General features: G+C 38.5%; 1 protein-coding gene across 1 annotated transcript; it reads left to right on the forward strand.

The window, feature by feature from the left end:
- The first annotated feature begins 3157 nt into the window (after window positions 1-3157).
- Window positions 3158-4434, forward strand: LOC149249311 (uncharacterized). Its single transcript, XM_089456212.1, has 3 exons — window positions 3158-3833; window positions 3935-4086; window positions 4243-4434. Exons 1-3 carry the CDS (start codon window positions 3161-3163, stop codon window positions 4342-4344), a joined length of 927 nt encoding a protein of 308 aa, XP_089312338.1. The 5' UTR covers window positions 3158-3160; the 3' UTR covers window positions 4345-4434.
- Window positions 4435-17139: the final 12705 nt, after the last annotated feature.

The raw sequence follows: 17139 nt of genomic DNA on the forward strand, positions 1-17139 counted from the left end.
TTCTTTAACTCATCGAAAGCCTTCTACTTCCCTTTTCCCCACTGGAAACTCTTGCCACTTGCTATTATGGTGTGGAGCGGTGTTGCTATCACTGAAAACAAGGCTATGAATTTCCTCAAGTACTGTGTTGCTCCAATGAAACTCCTAACCTCAGTAACATTGGTAGCCATCGGCCATTTCATGATGGCCTCCATATTGGAAGGATTTATCTTCAATTCTCCTCCACCGATCACATATCCTAAATACATCAAGCACTGCTGCGCAAACTCTCACTTCTTGAGATTTCCTAGTAGTTGATGCTTCTTTAATGTTTCTAGCACTTGCGTCAAATGTCAAATATGCTCTTCCCTGGTAGCACTATATACCAGTATAACATCCAAATAGACAATAACAAATGAATTTATAAACAGGCACAGTACATCATTCATTAATCTCAATAATGTAGTTGGTGCATTACATAGGCCAAATGGCATAACTAACCACTCATACAAACCTTTCCTGGTTTTGAAGGCAGTCTTCCATGTATCTTCTTATTTGACTCAAACCTGGTGATATCCAGACTTCAAGTCCAGCTTGGTGAAATACTTTGCTTGCTGCAACAACTCTAGCAGATCATCTATCCTGGGCAGGGGGTATCTATTCTTAAGCGTGATTTTATTCAACGCCCTATAATCTATACACATCTGCCAAGTCCCATTCTTGTTTGGCACAATGATGATGGGTGACCCACAGGGTGATGTACTCAGTCAAATGACACACTGTTCTAGCAATTGCTGCAATTGTTTCAAGTTTTTTCAATTTCAAAATTTACAACCTCGTAACTTTACAAATTGTCCACATTACCTAAATTAAATGTTTTGATATATTTTTATTTAAATCTAAATTTTATTAAGAGATAAATTTGCATATTTATCGTTGTAGATTTCAACATATGTAAGTGAAGGTGAATGAAATTAACATGCAAAACACAATATAATATTATATGAAAGAGTAAGATTTAGTATTTATGAATATATAAAAATACTAATAACAATGAAAAAAGAGATAAGAAAAATAGATATACAAAAATAATATTATATTAGGTTTTATATCACTTTTTTTAATAAAAATTTACATATTTATTATTAGATATATTATTATAAATGTTAATTATTTAAATAAATATATATTAATATATTAAATAATATTTAATTAAAAATAATCCATAAAATATTTAATGGTATAAATTTATATAATTTATTTTTATGGAGAAAAAAAATTATGAAATTTTTAATGAATTAATAGAAATATCTGTGAGAGGATGAAGACAACTCACTCATACTAATAAGGTAAACCAATTCCGATCTCCATGAATCTTTACGAGCTCAAGGCTCCACTACATTATATGTGTAGCTTATCTGAAAACTCAAAGTTTCTTCTTCTTTGTAAAGGTCAAGAAGTATTAAAAAGCTTTGGCACACTACCCTTTTTCATGCAAATTCTTCTCTCTTTCGCATACCATGATCACTATAAAACATAGAATAAGAGATTTTTTAGAAGTTTTTTTGTCGGTTTTTCTGTTAAAATCCTGTAGCTATTTATTGAAATCGCAAGTTTGATAGCTATTTTTTGCACAATCAAAGCGTCCCATGTGTTTTTAAGGGTGCTGAATCCAAATATGCAGTTAAAAAACCATTTTATATAATACAAATCAAGATTTAACCTCAATTTTTTCCGTCAGATTCTGTCACCAAAATCTCCAAAAAATCGCACCAAAGACAACTCCCAAAATTAATTTCTAAGAGTAGGAAGCATTTGAGGAATTGAAGGTAAAAGTGTATAGAAAATAATATAAGAGTAGGAAGCATTTGAGGAATTAAAGGTAAATGTGTATAGAAAATAATAATATATCAGGGAGGAAGAACAACATATATGATCATTTCATTGAAACCAAACAAAGAGAGATGTTACATGGATAAAAATATTTGTGGACATAATCATTCTTTTGTCATGCGCAATACACACGACCGCCGGCCAAAAGAAATGGATAAAAATATTTATTTAAAAGGAATTTTTTTTTTTTTTGCTAGTAAAAACATCTTAAACGGATCATACGCCGCCCCATATCCCTCCTCCGCCGCCAACGCCTCCACCAAATCCACCGCCAGCTCCCGCCCCTCCTCCAAATCCACCGCCTACCCGCCCTCCCGCACCACCACCAACTCCGCCACCTCAACCTGCACCACCACCGAACCCTCCACCAGCTCCACCGAAACCACCTCCAGCGCCACCACCTAAGCCTCCTCCAGCACCACCGCCCAAGCCACTTCCAGCTCCTCCTCCCAAGCCTCCACCGCCACCGAGCCCCCAACTCCTCCTAAGCTTCCTCCGCTTCCGATAAAGTTGTCGGGCTTATATGGATGGTCATGTATCCATGACAAGTAGAAGCCGTTGCTACTAACAGTCCCAACACAAGAAGCAGCATTCTATTCATTTTCATCTTAATCTTCCAACCTTCTCCTTCTCAGCTTTTGTGATGAGTAGAGCACAGAGTGCCACCAAGAAGCCTCTACTATCGCGTCGCAGTGAACGCGTTTTTACAGCAATAACGATGGGATGAATCAATCATTACACCGATAGTGATGGCCATATTTTCTCCACATTTCATTTAATTTTCCACCAATATGTACCGTGGAGCCCGCACGCAAAAATTAGAGAGACAGAGCCTACACTGGACTTTTAGGTTGCATTCAATCAGACAGATGGATAGTTAGAGGCATGGCCAATGGAGAAGTGCACACTGCACAAACATACCACAATTATTATTCGGTTGACTGGATTATGGGAGTGCATGCTAAAATTTAAGAGACAGGTCCTAGACTAGAGTATACTAACAGACAGGCAGTTCCTATTTCCATCTCCATAGCAAAGTTAATGCTATGGAGGTACACACTCTGATAGCGACAGCACCGTAATGACAGTTTTGGATGCATGTTTTGGACCCATATCCATGCATGATACCATGACCTATGTACATGCATTTTCTGGCAGCTCCGTCACTCCAACTCCGGGAGGCTCCACGGTTCAGCGTAATCACGGCATTAATGTTATTCAAATAACGAGCCCATTTGAATTCGAATTCAAATTTGAATTCAAGCGCCCAAAATTCAGCCTAAGATCCATGGCCGAGTTTATTCAGAGATTGATTCTGACGTTCATTGTCATGGGATTTCTGTGTCACAGCTTCAAATGGGTATCAGCAGGTGGCCCCATTCAGGCCCCTCAGGCTGGATTCGCAGGTTCAGGTTCTCCTGCATTGGTGCCATCGAAATCGCCATTTTCTTCTTTCTTGCCATCTCCCAAGAGCGCTGTTTCAGCACCCACTGCTGCTGCTCCCTCTAACTCCATTCTCGGATCCCCATTTTCTGCCCCTGTCCATTCAGTCCCCCTTGCTGCTCCTTCCAAGTCCATTCTTCATTCAGTCCCCCTTGCTGCTCCTTCCAAGTCCATTCTTGGATCCCCCATTTCTGCACCTTCTCATGCATCGCCCATGGCTGCTCCCTCGGCTGCAACTGCAACTACACCCATTTCGAAGCCTCATGTCTATGTTTCTCAGCCCTCAACATCTCCTGTTTCAACATCCCCTGCTTCAACACCCCCTGCTTCCACCCCAGTCAAGCTGCCATCTCCTTCATCGTCTCCCATGGCTCCTTCCCTTTCGCCAACTCTAGTCGTACATGTGTCAGCCACGCCCTCAAGTCCAACCTACGTCCCGAGTTCCTCTCCCATTTCCACCGTTTCTCCGACCATGGAACCAGTATCTTCTCCCGTTTCTGTACCTGTAATTTCTCCCATTTCTGTACCTGTAATTTCTCCCATTCCTGTACCTGTAATTTCTCCCATTTCTGTACCTGTAACTTCGCCTTCCCCTTCACCTGCATATGGGTATCACCATTGTTAGCACCAGTGGGATCACCATTAAGCCCTGCTCCTACAGTCTCGCCTCAGATCTCTCCCTCTACTACGCCTGTGGGTTCTCCAGTGGAAACTCCAACCGAAGATTCATACGCTGAAGTTCCATCTCCCTCTCCATCTGTACCTCAAGACGTAAGCTTTCACTGGATTCTGATTTGTTGTTTTCTTTTATGTCATCTAGTTTAGTTTCTCGACTGAATTTAAATCTAGAGTTTTTAAAATCTCTGGATTTTTTTCTGTCAATTTCCAATCAACTAATGTGATGCACTCTCAATTTTTTTTTCGCAGGACGGTGATACCTCGGCAGCTACATTCACCAGATCAGTGGCAACAGGCTTCGGCGCTGCGATTTCCTGTGCTTTACAGGTTTATGTTCTTGCGTTTCTGTAATGTCAAGGTGAACCATTAGCGAAAAACAGTGGATGTCGTGGAAGTGTTGTGGATCACGCGCAGGCTTTCGAGTTCGTACTGGTAGTGATTCAATGGATGTCCGTATGTCAATAAAGAGATCGTTTACTCTATCTCTCTGTTATATTTGATCTTGTATTCTTCGACGATTGGTTTTATAAATATTAAACACCATTGTATTGTGTTGAATAACTTATTCTGAATTTATTCAAATTTTAATTTCCCACATATCTCTCGTTTCCAAAGTCATTTTTGCATCAGAATTTGCCAAAGTGCTAGTGTGTTTTTGCATAAGTTTTTCTTCTCCAAATTTGCCAAAGCTATCAAAGTTCTAGTGTTGCAGAGGTCTCGGGTATGTGGATTTAATTAATTTAATTCTTTTATTAATTTTGAGATTTCCCAAACCAGACTTTATATTGTTATTTTTAGCTTCTGGTGTTTTATATTGAAAATTTATATAAAATCAAATGTTTTAGTTTTAAATTAAAAATTTGGAAAGGGTTAAAAAATAAAGATTTCATAGATATAGAATTTACATGTAATTTTTTTAAATCTACATTATGTTTTGGAGTAAAATTTTTTAGCCAAACAATGTGCTAATCAATGTAGTTTATTATTACCCATTGGCATGGCTTATTATTAAAACATCTTCATTATTTAGTTATATTGATCATTTTCATTATTAGTTATATTGATTAGGTTAAAACATAAATTTAAAAACAAAATGTAATAGATTTAGAACTATTATATTTAAATTACTCATCTCATATCACCTAAATTCTAAAAATATAAAAGTATTTTAATATTTACTTTCTTTTTATCTAAAAATGTAAAAGTATTTCAAAATTTACTTTTTTCTCCAAAATAAATTGTAATAGTGTTATTAGAAAATTTTACTTAATCATACAAATTGTTTTAAAAGAATTTTAGTATTTATATATAATTAATAAATAATATTATAAAAAATTAATAAAATAAAAAATTTAAATAAATATTTTTGTTTATCACAATTAAATTCATCTTATATCTATTAAATATAAAAAAAATCTTAAAAACACACAAATTTAAACCAATCAATTTTTAAACCATTAAAAAAACTAAGTTGTAACCATGTGGCTTTGTTTATATATATATATATATATATATATATATATATATATAATTCAAAATTTTCCTCGTTTACGAGTATGACCAGCATGACAACTTTTGTTTTGATGATGAGTACATCTTATGTTTTTCAATCTAAAGAAATATAAAGAAATATGAAGAACAAGGGAAAAATATGATGATAAAATATTTGTTGTTTATTTATGTAATGAAATTGAAAGAAATATTTGGTTGGCTTTTTTCTCTTTTTTTACATAAATAGTGACATTGGGATATGATTTTATTTATTTCACAAAACTACTATGAAGTGTAGCATGGTAATAATGTTTGCTTTGTATAATTGAAATGTTGGCATAATTTTCATGACTATGTTGTTATTAAGAATTTTGGTTTGTTTTAAAAAATTATTATTAGAATTTTTATTATGAGTTTATAATTTGTTTTAGTTGAAATAATTTAATTTAAATTTCTTAGATTTGGGTTAATTGTGTGTTTTTAGTGCTATTTTATCAAGTTAAACTTTTTTCATTTTGTGTCAAATTATTTTGTTCGAGAGTTTGTTCCTAAATATTGCTTATTTTATTGTTGAATAATTTCCTAATTTGTTTTATTATGTGTCATTTTTATTTTGGAGAGTCTATTTGGTTAACCTATTCTAATAAAGTTGAATTGCTCCATGTTAGATAACTTGATCTTTGTTTGACATAATAACTTTATATATGCATAGACACATGCAACAATCTCCATAGGAAGTGATTCAATGGTTTCATGTGTTTTTTTAATCAAATGTTATATTTTTAATAAATTTCATGAAAAAGTATGTTGAACACATGATGTTTTCATGTGTAATATGATGAGTTTAGACAAATCACATTTTATGATGTGGCATATCTTAGTGATTTCAATGTTATGTCTTCTCCAACTCTTTCCAGAGATATTATTCCCTAGTTAACATTGGTGATCAACTCTCTATTGGTTATGTTGGGTTTTTTCCTTTTTACTTCTATCAACTATATTGGTAAGCATCTTGCATTGCTTGTATATCTTTTCAAATGTGGTTATGGGCCAAATTGTGGACCAATGTGTAATAGCTTCTTTTGACATTGTCTTAAGTGCTAAACCCCTAGCCTAAGAAAATATAGAAATAATGAAGTGTCATTTGTACTATGCACGCCATGATCATAATTGTGTTGCACATGTGAATAATTGGTTTCTAAAGTTTTGGGTCTTTTTGGTTAAAAGAAAAAACACAATAATTGATAAACAGTGTGCTCCATGACCTTAGGGTACCCATCTTTTTATATGTGGAAAGGAGTGTTTATTTTTAGTTCTTGTCCATTATTTTCCCTAGAAATTGCTAGAACTACTCAAAAAATATGTTGTGATAGTGAGTGATGATTAAAGATGGTAAAGATAAAACACATGTATGCTTTGTAAAAACTGATTATGTTCCCTTATTGTTGTCATATATATAATCATTATGATTGTTTTATTAAAGTAGCATGCAACTACATAAGGTAGTCATTGCTTTTGGGAGTTCATGGTGGTCTGGTTGCAGGTGTAAGGGATAATCGTTCAAATTTAAAAACGATCTCCTCAAGCGCAGGTGAAAGTTCTTTTACTATTTCCCTTGGAGTTTCAGTTATCCGCCTCCAAACCTAGATATGCTACTAAAACAACAAAATTGTTAAAATTACCTGAAAATTAGTAGAACTTCACTTACCTCGAAACCAAAAGGAAAACGACCACTGTTGTTAATAAACTTCTCGCGTCCATTTTTCTCCTAACTTTTATCGCATTAATTCTACATCGTTAATCCTCATTCTTCAATCCAATGGTCGACGCTTTCCCCACTCGCAAATTACCCAGGTGATCCTCTACCGTTGATCAACCCGCTTGATCCAATGGTTGTCGCTTAATATCGCGTGGAATTCTTGCCGATGTTTATCAATCTGAGAGCACGTGAGAAACACAGTTTCTCCGTGCTACGTGTCAGCTGCTAAATGGAATCGCGCGACTATTTTAAAATACCACTTACCTCCTTGAGCCCGCGTGAAAACAACGTTCGCCTATAAAGACCGCTTACTCCTCTGTTTAACTCCGACGCTTGTTTTCACATGACTACCGTAGATCTAACGGTTTTGTCGATCGGACGGTTCTAGGTTTCTTCGGGTTTCCTCGTGATTTTATCAGACTTTTCTCCCGTCGTTATGATTTTAGCGCTTCCACCAGAGTTATCTCTTCTTTAAGGAATCTAGAGCTTAGCTAACTAAAGCTCTGTGGTTCGAAACACATTCGATTTAACTTAATATACAGCGAATGAGAAATTAAACGCGATAACACCAGATCATACAAAACACTAATTTTACAAGCCAAACTGGAATTCAACAATACACAGAGATATTTCGAAGGAATTCAACCTTCGGGATTTAACCATTCATGCGTAGGATACACAGAGATAAAGAGATACTTCAATTCTTTTACAGTTTAATTCTCCATAGCCAAATCCAGCCAAATCTTCTTACAATAGTTCAAAACTTACATAAATACTTTACATCCGACAATCTGATCCTCAATCAATGGATCGAATTTATCTAATCCTAGATAAATACCTAAACTGCTTGATATTATCCTCAAGAATCTCAACTAAGTCTGAACTACTTGGATTAATTACAAAATCATTCAAATACTTGTATTTTAGTTCAAATTCTATCTAGAAAACTTTGTAAATTGACAGCTAAAGGATCCCACTCTTTTGCTTGTAATTCTTTTTTTTGGAATAAAATGAAGTCTTTTGCCTTCAAGCCTCATGCTCCTACATCATACTCCCGAGGACAAAATTCTTCATGTGCTCCTGTCCATGAGCTCTTTTACATAACTGCCCAACTTTTGTAGCATGGTATTTGTCACCCAGGTAGCATCAACAATTGGTTGATCTTTCCACTTGACCAAGTACTGAAAAACTCCTGTCTCCTTGTGTTTTTAAACACTCTTTTATCCAATATCTTTTCTGGTTGCAATACCTTAGTTGTAGGTAACTGTTTTACCCAATCCACCTATTTTTCTTTTGTTGTGTCATCTGCTTGTCCCTTTTCATACCTGTACAAATCAACAACATTGAAAATTGGAGATATTCCAATACCAGGGAGTAACTCAATTTCATATGCATTTGCAGAAAATTTCCTTAAGTCTTTGCATGGTCCAATTCTCTTAAATTTTCACTTGTTATACACCATTTTTGGAAATCTTTCCTTTCTTAGGGGTGCCAAAACCAAGTCTCCAACCTCAAAATTAACTTCTCTCTTCTTCAAATCTGCTCTGTTCTTGTACTTTGTGTTGATGTCCTGTAACTATTGTTTTACCTGTTCATGTACTGCTCGAATCTCTGAAGCAAAGTTTTCTCCTTGAGCACTCCTCATTTCAGCTTTACCCAAATCTCTTAATTCAGACATTCCTCTTGGGTGCATTACATAAACTATATGGAATGGACTCTGCCGTGTACTCTTGTTAGGAGAATCATTATTAGCATATTCAACCTGTGCTAATACTTGATGCCACTGTTTTGGATTTCACCTGCAAGACTTCTCAGAATATTACTCAAGCTTTTGTTTACAACTTCAGTCTGCCCATCAGTTTGAGGATGATAAGCAGAACTGAAACTCAGTTTGGTACCAAGTTTCTTTTCTGCTTCAGTAGTCCAATTAAATGGTTGTTTGTGTTTCTTTATAATGTTAATAATAGAAGCATTGATCTTACTAAATTTCCTTATGAATTTCCTATAAAAACTAGCAAGACCGTAAAAACTTCTTACTTCAAAGACACTTTTTTGTGAAGGCCACTCCATGATTGCTTTGATCTTCTCTGGATCTATCTTTAACCCATCAGCAGAAACAACAAAACCAAAATATACCAACTCTTCCTTCATGAATGAACATTTTTTTAAATTTAACAATAACTTCTCTTGTTGTAGCCTTTGTAAGACATAATTCAGATGTCTCACATGTTCATCTTTAGATTTGTTATAAATTAATATATCATCCAGATATACTATTACAAATTTACCAATAAATTCTCTCAAAACTTCATTCATGAGCCTCATAAATGTACTTGGAGCATTTGATAACCCAAAAGGCATTACCATACATTCATGCAATCCTTCATTTGTCTTAAAAGAAGTTTTCCACTCATCCCCCTCTCTAATTCTGATTTGATGATAAACACTTTTTAAATCTAACTTCGTAAAATATTTTGCTCCACTCAAACAATCCATCAAATTTTCAATTCTAGGCAAAGAACCCCGCATATGCCCAGTTTCCGTATATGCGCACATCTTCCGTATATGCCCAGTTTCCGTATATGCTCACATCTTCCGTATATGCCCAGTTTCCGTATATGCACACATCTTCCGTATATGCCCAGTTTCCGTATATGCACACATCTTCCGTATATGCTCAGTTTCCGTATACGCCCAGTTTCCGTATATGCACACATCTTCCGTATATGCCCAGTTTCTGTATATGTGCACATCTTCCGTATATGCCCAGTTTCCGTATATGCGCACATCTTCCGTATATGCCCAGTTTCCGTATATGCGCACATCTTCCGTATATGCCCAGTTTCCGTATATGCACACATCTTCCGTATATGCCCAGTTTCCGTATATGCGCACATCTTCCGTATATGCCTAGTTTCCGTATACGCCCAGTTTCCGTATATGCCCAGATCTTCCGTATATGCCCAGTTTCCGTATATGCCCAGATCTTCCGTATATGCCCAGTTTCCGTATATGCGCACATCTTTCGTATATGCCCAGTTTCCGTATATGCGCACATCTTCTGTATATGCCCAGTTTCCGTATATGCCCAGTTTCCGTATATGCACACATCTTCCGTATATGCCCACATCTTCCGTATATGCCCAATTTACGTATATGCGAACATCTTCCGTATATGCCCAGTTTCCGTATATGCGCACATCTTCCGTATATGCCCAGTTACCGTATATTCACACATCTTCCGTATATGCCAAGTTTCCGTATATGCACACATCTTCCGTATATGCCCAGTTTCCGTATATGCGCACATCTTCCGTATATGCCCAGTTTCCGTATATGCGCACATCTTCCGTATATGCCCAGTTTCCGTATATGCGCACATCTTCCGTATATGCCCAGTTTCCGTATATGCGCACATCTTCCGTATATGCCCAGTTTCCGTATATGCACACATCTTCCGTATATGCTCAGTTTCCGTATATGCGCACATCTTCCGTATATGCCCACATCTTCCGTATATGGCCAGTTTCCGTATATGTGCACATCTTCCGTATATGCCCAGTTTCCGTATATGCTCACATCTTTCGTATATGCCCAGTTTCCATATATGCACACATCTTCTGTATATGCCCAGTTTCCGTATATGCACACATCTTCCGTATATGCCCAGTTTCTGTATACGCCCAGTTTCCGTATATGCACACATCTTCCGTATATGACCAGTTTCTGTATATGCGCACATCTTCCGTATATGCCCAGTTTCTGTATATGCGCACATCTTCCGTATATGCGCACATCTTCCGTATATGCCCAGTTTCCGTATATGCGCACATCTTCCGTATATGCCCAGTTTCCGTATATGCACACATCTTTCGTATATGCCCAGTTTCCGTACATCTCCCGTATATGCCTAGTTTTCGTATATGCCCAGTTTCCGTATATGCCCAGATCTTCCATATATGCCCAGTTTCCGTATATGCGCACATTTTCCGTATATGCCCAGTTTCCGTATATGCAGACATCTTCCGTATATGCCCAGTTTCTGTATATGCGGACATCTTCCGTATATGCCCAGTTTCTGTATATGCGCACATCTTCCATATATGCTCAGTTTCCGTATATGCGCACATCTTCCGTATATGCCCAGTTTCCGTATATGCACACATCTTCCGTATATGCCCAGTTTCCGTATATGCACACATCTTCCGTATATGCGCACATCTTCCGTATATGCCCAGTTTACGTATATGCGCACATCTTCCGTATATGCCCAGTTTCCGTATATGCGCACATCTTCCGTATATGCCCAGTTTCTGTATATGCGCACATCTTCCGTATATGCCCAGTTTCCGTATATGCGCACATTTCCGTATATGCCCAGTTTCCGTATATGCCCACATCTTTCGTATATTCCCAGTTTCCGTATATGCACACATCTGCCGTATATGCCCAGTTTCCGTATATGCACACATCTTCCGTATATGCCCAGTTTCCGTATATGCGCACATCTTCCGTATATGCCCAGTTTCCGTATATGCGCACATCTTCCGTATATGCCCAGTTTCCGTATATGCACACATCTTCCGTATATGCCCAGTTTCCGTATATGCGCACATCTTCCGTATATGCGCACATCTTCCGTATATGCCCAATTTCCATATATGCACACATCTTCCTTATATGCCCAGTTTCCGTATATGCACACATCTTCCGTATATGCCCAGTTTCCGTATGTGCGCACATCTTCCGTATATGCCCAGTTTCCGTATATGCACACACCTTCCGTATATGCCCAGTTTTCGTATATGCACACATCTTCCGTATATGCGCACATCTTCCGTATATGCCCAGTTTCTGTATATGCGCACATCTTCTGTATATGCCCAGTTTCCGTATATGCACACATCTTCCATATATGTCCAGTTTCCGTATATGCGCACATCCTCCGTATATGCCCACATCTTCCGTATATGCCCAGTTTCCGTATATGCACAGTTTCCGTATATGCGCACATCTTCTGTATATGCCCAGTTTCCGTATATGCGCACATCTTCCGTATATGCCCAGTTTCCGTATACGCCCAGTTTCCGTATATGCACACATCTTCCGTATACGCCCAGTTTCCGTATATGCACACATCTTCCGTATATGCCCAGTTTCTGTATATGTGCACATCTTCCGTATATGCCCAGTTTCCGTATATGCGCACATCTTCCGTATATGCCCAGTTTCAGTATATGCGCACATCTTCCGTATATGCCTAGTTTCCGTATATGCCAAGTTTCCGTATATGCGCACATCTTCCGTATATGCTCAGTCTCCATATATGCGCACATCTTCCGTATATGCCCAGTTTCTGTATATGTGCACATCTTCCGTATATGCCCAGTTTCCGTATATGCGCACATCTTCCGTATATACCCAGTTTCCGTATATGCGCACATCTTCTGTATATGCCTAGTTTCCGTATATGCGCACATCTTCGGTATATGCCCAGTTTCCGTATATGCCCAGTTTTCGTATGTGCACACATCTTCTGTATATGCCCAGTTTCCGTATATGCGCACATCTTCCGTATATGCCCAGTTTCCGTATATGCACACATCTTTCGTATATGCCCAGTTTCCGTATATGCACACATCTTCCGTATATGCCCAGTTTCCGTATATGCGGACATCTTCCGTATATGCCCAGTTTCCGTATATGCGCACATCTTCTGTATATGCCTAGTTTCCATATATGCACACATCTTTCGTATATGCCCAGTTTCCGTATATGCACACATCTTCCGTATATGCCCAGTTTCCGTATATGCACACATCTTCTGTATATGCCCAGTTTCCGTATATGCGCACATCTTCCGTATATGCCCAGTTTCCATATATGCCTAGTTTCCGTATATGCACACACCTTCCGTATATACCCAGTTTCCGTATATGCGCACATTTTCCTTATATGCCCAGTTTCCGTATATGCGCACATCTTCCGTATATGCCCAGTTTCCGTATATGCACACATCTTCCGTATATGCCCAATTTCCGTATATGCGCACATCTTCCGTATATGCTCAGTTTCCGTATATGCACACATCTTCCGTATATGCCCAGTTTCCGTATATGCACACATCTTCCGTATATGCCCAGTTTCCGTATATGCGCGCATCTTCTGTATATGCCCAGTTTCCGTATATGCGCGCATCTTCCGTATATGCCCAGTTTCCGTATATGCACACATCTTCCATATATGCCCAGTTTCCGTATATGCGCACATCTTCCGTATATGCCCACATCTTCCGTATATGCCCAGTTTCCGTATATGCGCACATCTTCCGTATATGCCCAGTTTCCGTATATGCGCACATCTTCCGTATATGCCCAGTTTCCGATGTATGATACTAATTACCAATTAGAATGATATCATAATAGTCAATTGATTCATATGCAACAAACACCATTAGCCTCTATCATGCAAAGCATAACTTATACTAGTTAATGATACCAATTCTCAATGCATAATCTCATACTCAAATATTGACTTGAGTATACTCCCCTTGTGGTCATGCTCCCTCTTTGTGTTAGGAATAAGACCTCTTTGTGTTAGGTCCCTTTTGTTGGCACCTTTCCTGTTATCCACCATAAGACCGAGTCATGGCGACCATTGGCTTAGGCCCTAGGCACTAAGCCCTTTTAAGTCCTATAGGAGGCCTTTTTCCTTTGTTAATGGCTCCACGTCATTGGTCACGTTTTTAGGCGAATGACCACCCATCAACCCAAAAGACGGAACTCCCTATTTGATAGCCCCTTTGTTTATTATGTGTTTCACTCCTTCCTTTCTACGCGAAACAATCCAAGGTGCTAGTGCTTAGATGCTCCTAGAGCCTCTGCGACTCTTTTCTCTATGCCCAAGATATTATTTCTATGTGAAACAAGTCGAGGGTAGTGTCCAGGTGCTAAGCTCGAAACTCCCTTATCCACGCACTTCCCTCTTGTGCATGTTAACAAACTCATCGGGGTTTGCCTTCCGAGTTGACATGTCCCATGGGGACCGCCCGAAACGCTCCCCATTGGCCATCATTGTTGCCTGTTGGTGCTGACGTATCCCAATGCCCTTTCTCTTGACACTTTCATTTTCATGACCTCCATACCTCCCTTGGGGTCGATCTGTGGGTCGATGTGTCCAATGGAGACCGCTTGGTGATATGTGATTGGTTGTCTCCCTCCGTATATGTCAATTGTCGTGTTTGGTTATTCTACCAACTTTGGCTATGCGCTAAAGGATCCTCCATTCACCTTTAACCATGTTATTTTACTTTGGGTTCATATAGCTTTGGCTCGCTCTATCTTTCAATCCAAGAGGCCATTTTAGGGCTTCCAAACCACTGGAAAGCTCCTTAGAGATCTATCCAACTTGCTAGGTTACACCTGCATTTGAGATGATATGGTGCTAAAAAACTGGCTCTGAAGTATATGTACTATTCCTTTGCCACCAATGATTACCATGCTTTCCTCTGCCTTTACTTTGCCTATGCCACCTCTACTATTTCTTTTTCCATAAATCTTTACCTTGATCACTAATGAAAAAATATTTACCAATGCAATTTTCTTTACCAATCTTTGCCATTTCCTTTGCCTTTGCCTTTTCCATCAATGACAACATATGTCCAACAAAGGGAGGACCTGGTTAGAAGGGTAAGGAAAGGACCTGTTGAGACCACCCCAAGTTAAGGAGTTTCGTCTCCAAATTTATTGAAGAAAGCCTCAAGCAACGTGTAGAATCTTAATGAGGCATCCATCGATGACTCACCATTGAATGTGATGGAATGGATAGGATTGTTGTGGGATGGCTTTTGCGTGAGCATAGTACTGTAACCCATTACTTGCCTTGGTATATCCCTTGAATTATAATTTTATTTTAACTCTAAATTTATTATAATATATTGATTAACATTTTTTTTTTTCAATTCTTTTTCCAAATCTTTGACTTTATTTTAAACAAAATGTTCAACTAACAACATATGCCATAAATATAAAATGTATTCGAAAAACATGACCCACAAGTTAATGAAGCAATCTACTAAGAGAAATCTATGAACATGTTAATGCAACTAAAAAATGAAACTGGAAAATGTCGCAAAGTCATTGTACAAATTTCCTATCTATTTGGGTCTAAGACATCAAATGATGACAAAATGGTTTTTGGTTATTTTATGTGTGGAAAATTCATTGGAATTTTATACTTTAAATAGGTTACATTAGTGAAAATACCATGGGAAAAACCATTGAAACCATGAATTCTCAAAACTCAAAGTGAAAATGTCTACATGACATAGAAACCCCAACTTACCTCGATTTTATTTTGATTTAGTACTCCAGGTGCAGACCGAATTTGAAGGGCGAGGTCATGATATTCTATCGTCTGCAACTTCATTGACAAAACAACACTGAACAGGGAATCAATATGCAAAAGAGCGGGCCGGCCTTTTTGAAAATATTTGAAATGACCGCGGGAGATACAACTATGCATTTTTTCCGGTTGACGGAGCTCTGAAGGAATTCAAATGTGGTTGCTGAAATATGGATGAGCACTGAATTTTGGGCGCTTGAATTCAAATTTGAATTCGAATTCAAATGGGCTCGTTATTTGAATAACATTAATGCCGTGATTACTTGCATTGATTACGCTGAACCGTGGAGCCTCCCGGAGTTGGAGGGCAGTTCCTATTTCCACCTCCATAGCAAAGTTAATGCTATGGAGGTACACCCTCTGATAGCGGCAGCACCATAACGACAGTTTTGGATGCATGTTTTGGACCCATATCCATGCATGATACCATGACCTATGTACATGCATTTTCTGGCAGCTCCGTCACTCCAACTCCGGGAGGCTCCACGGTTCAGCGTAATCAATGCAAGTAATCACGGCATATACGGAAACTGGGCATATACGGAAGATGTGCGCATATATAGAAACTAGGCATATACGGAAGATGTGTGCATATACGGAAACTGGGCATATACGGAAGATGTGTACATATACCGAAACTGGGCATATACAGAAGATGTGCGCGGAAACTGGGCATATACGGAAGATGTGCGCATATACGGAAACTGGGCATATACGGAAGATGTGTGCATATACGGAAACTGGGCATATACGGAAGATGTGTGCATATACGGAAACTGGGCATATACAGAAGATGTGGGCATATACGGAAACTGGGCATATACGGAAATGTGCGCATATACGGAAACTGGGCATATACGGAAGATGTGCGCATATACGGAAACTGGGCATATACGGAAGATGTGCGCATATACGGAAACTGGGCATATACGGAAGATGTGCGCATATACGTAAACTGGGCATATACGGAAGATGTGCGCATATACAGAAGATGTGTGCATATACGGAAACTGGGCATATACGGAAGATGTGTGCATATACAGAAACTGGGCATATACGGAAGATGTGCGCATATACGGAAACTGAGCATATAGGGAAGATGTGCGCATATACGGAAACTGGGCATATACGGAAGATGTCCGCATATACGGAAACTGGGCATATACGGAAGATGTCCGCATATACGGAAACTGGGCATATACGGAAGATGTGCGCATATACGGAAACTGGGCATATATGGAAGATGTGCGCATATACGGAAACTGGGCATATACGGAAGATGTGGGCATATACGGAAGATGTGCGCATATACGGAAACTGGGCATATACGGAAGATGTGTGCATATACGAAAACTGGGCATATACGGAAGATGTGCGCATATACGGAAACTAGGCATATACGGAAGATGTGTGCATATACAGAAACTTGGCATATACGGAAGATGTGTGAATATACGGAAACTGGGCATATACGGAAGATGTGCGCATATATG

This window comes from Pinus tabuliformis, chromosome 7, assembly GCF_031772625.1.
Source record: "Pinus tabuliformis cultivar Carrire ecotype Pingquan chromosome 7, CPIR1, whole genome shotgun sequence".
NCBI lineage: Eukaryota > Viridiplantae > Streptophyta > Pinopsida > Pinales > Pinaceae > Pinus > Pinus tabuliformis.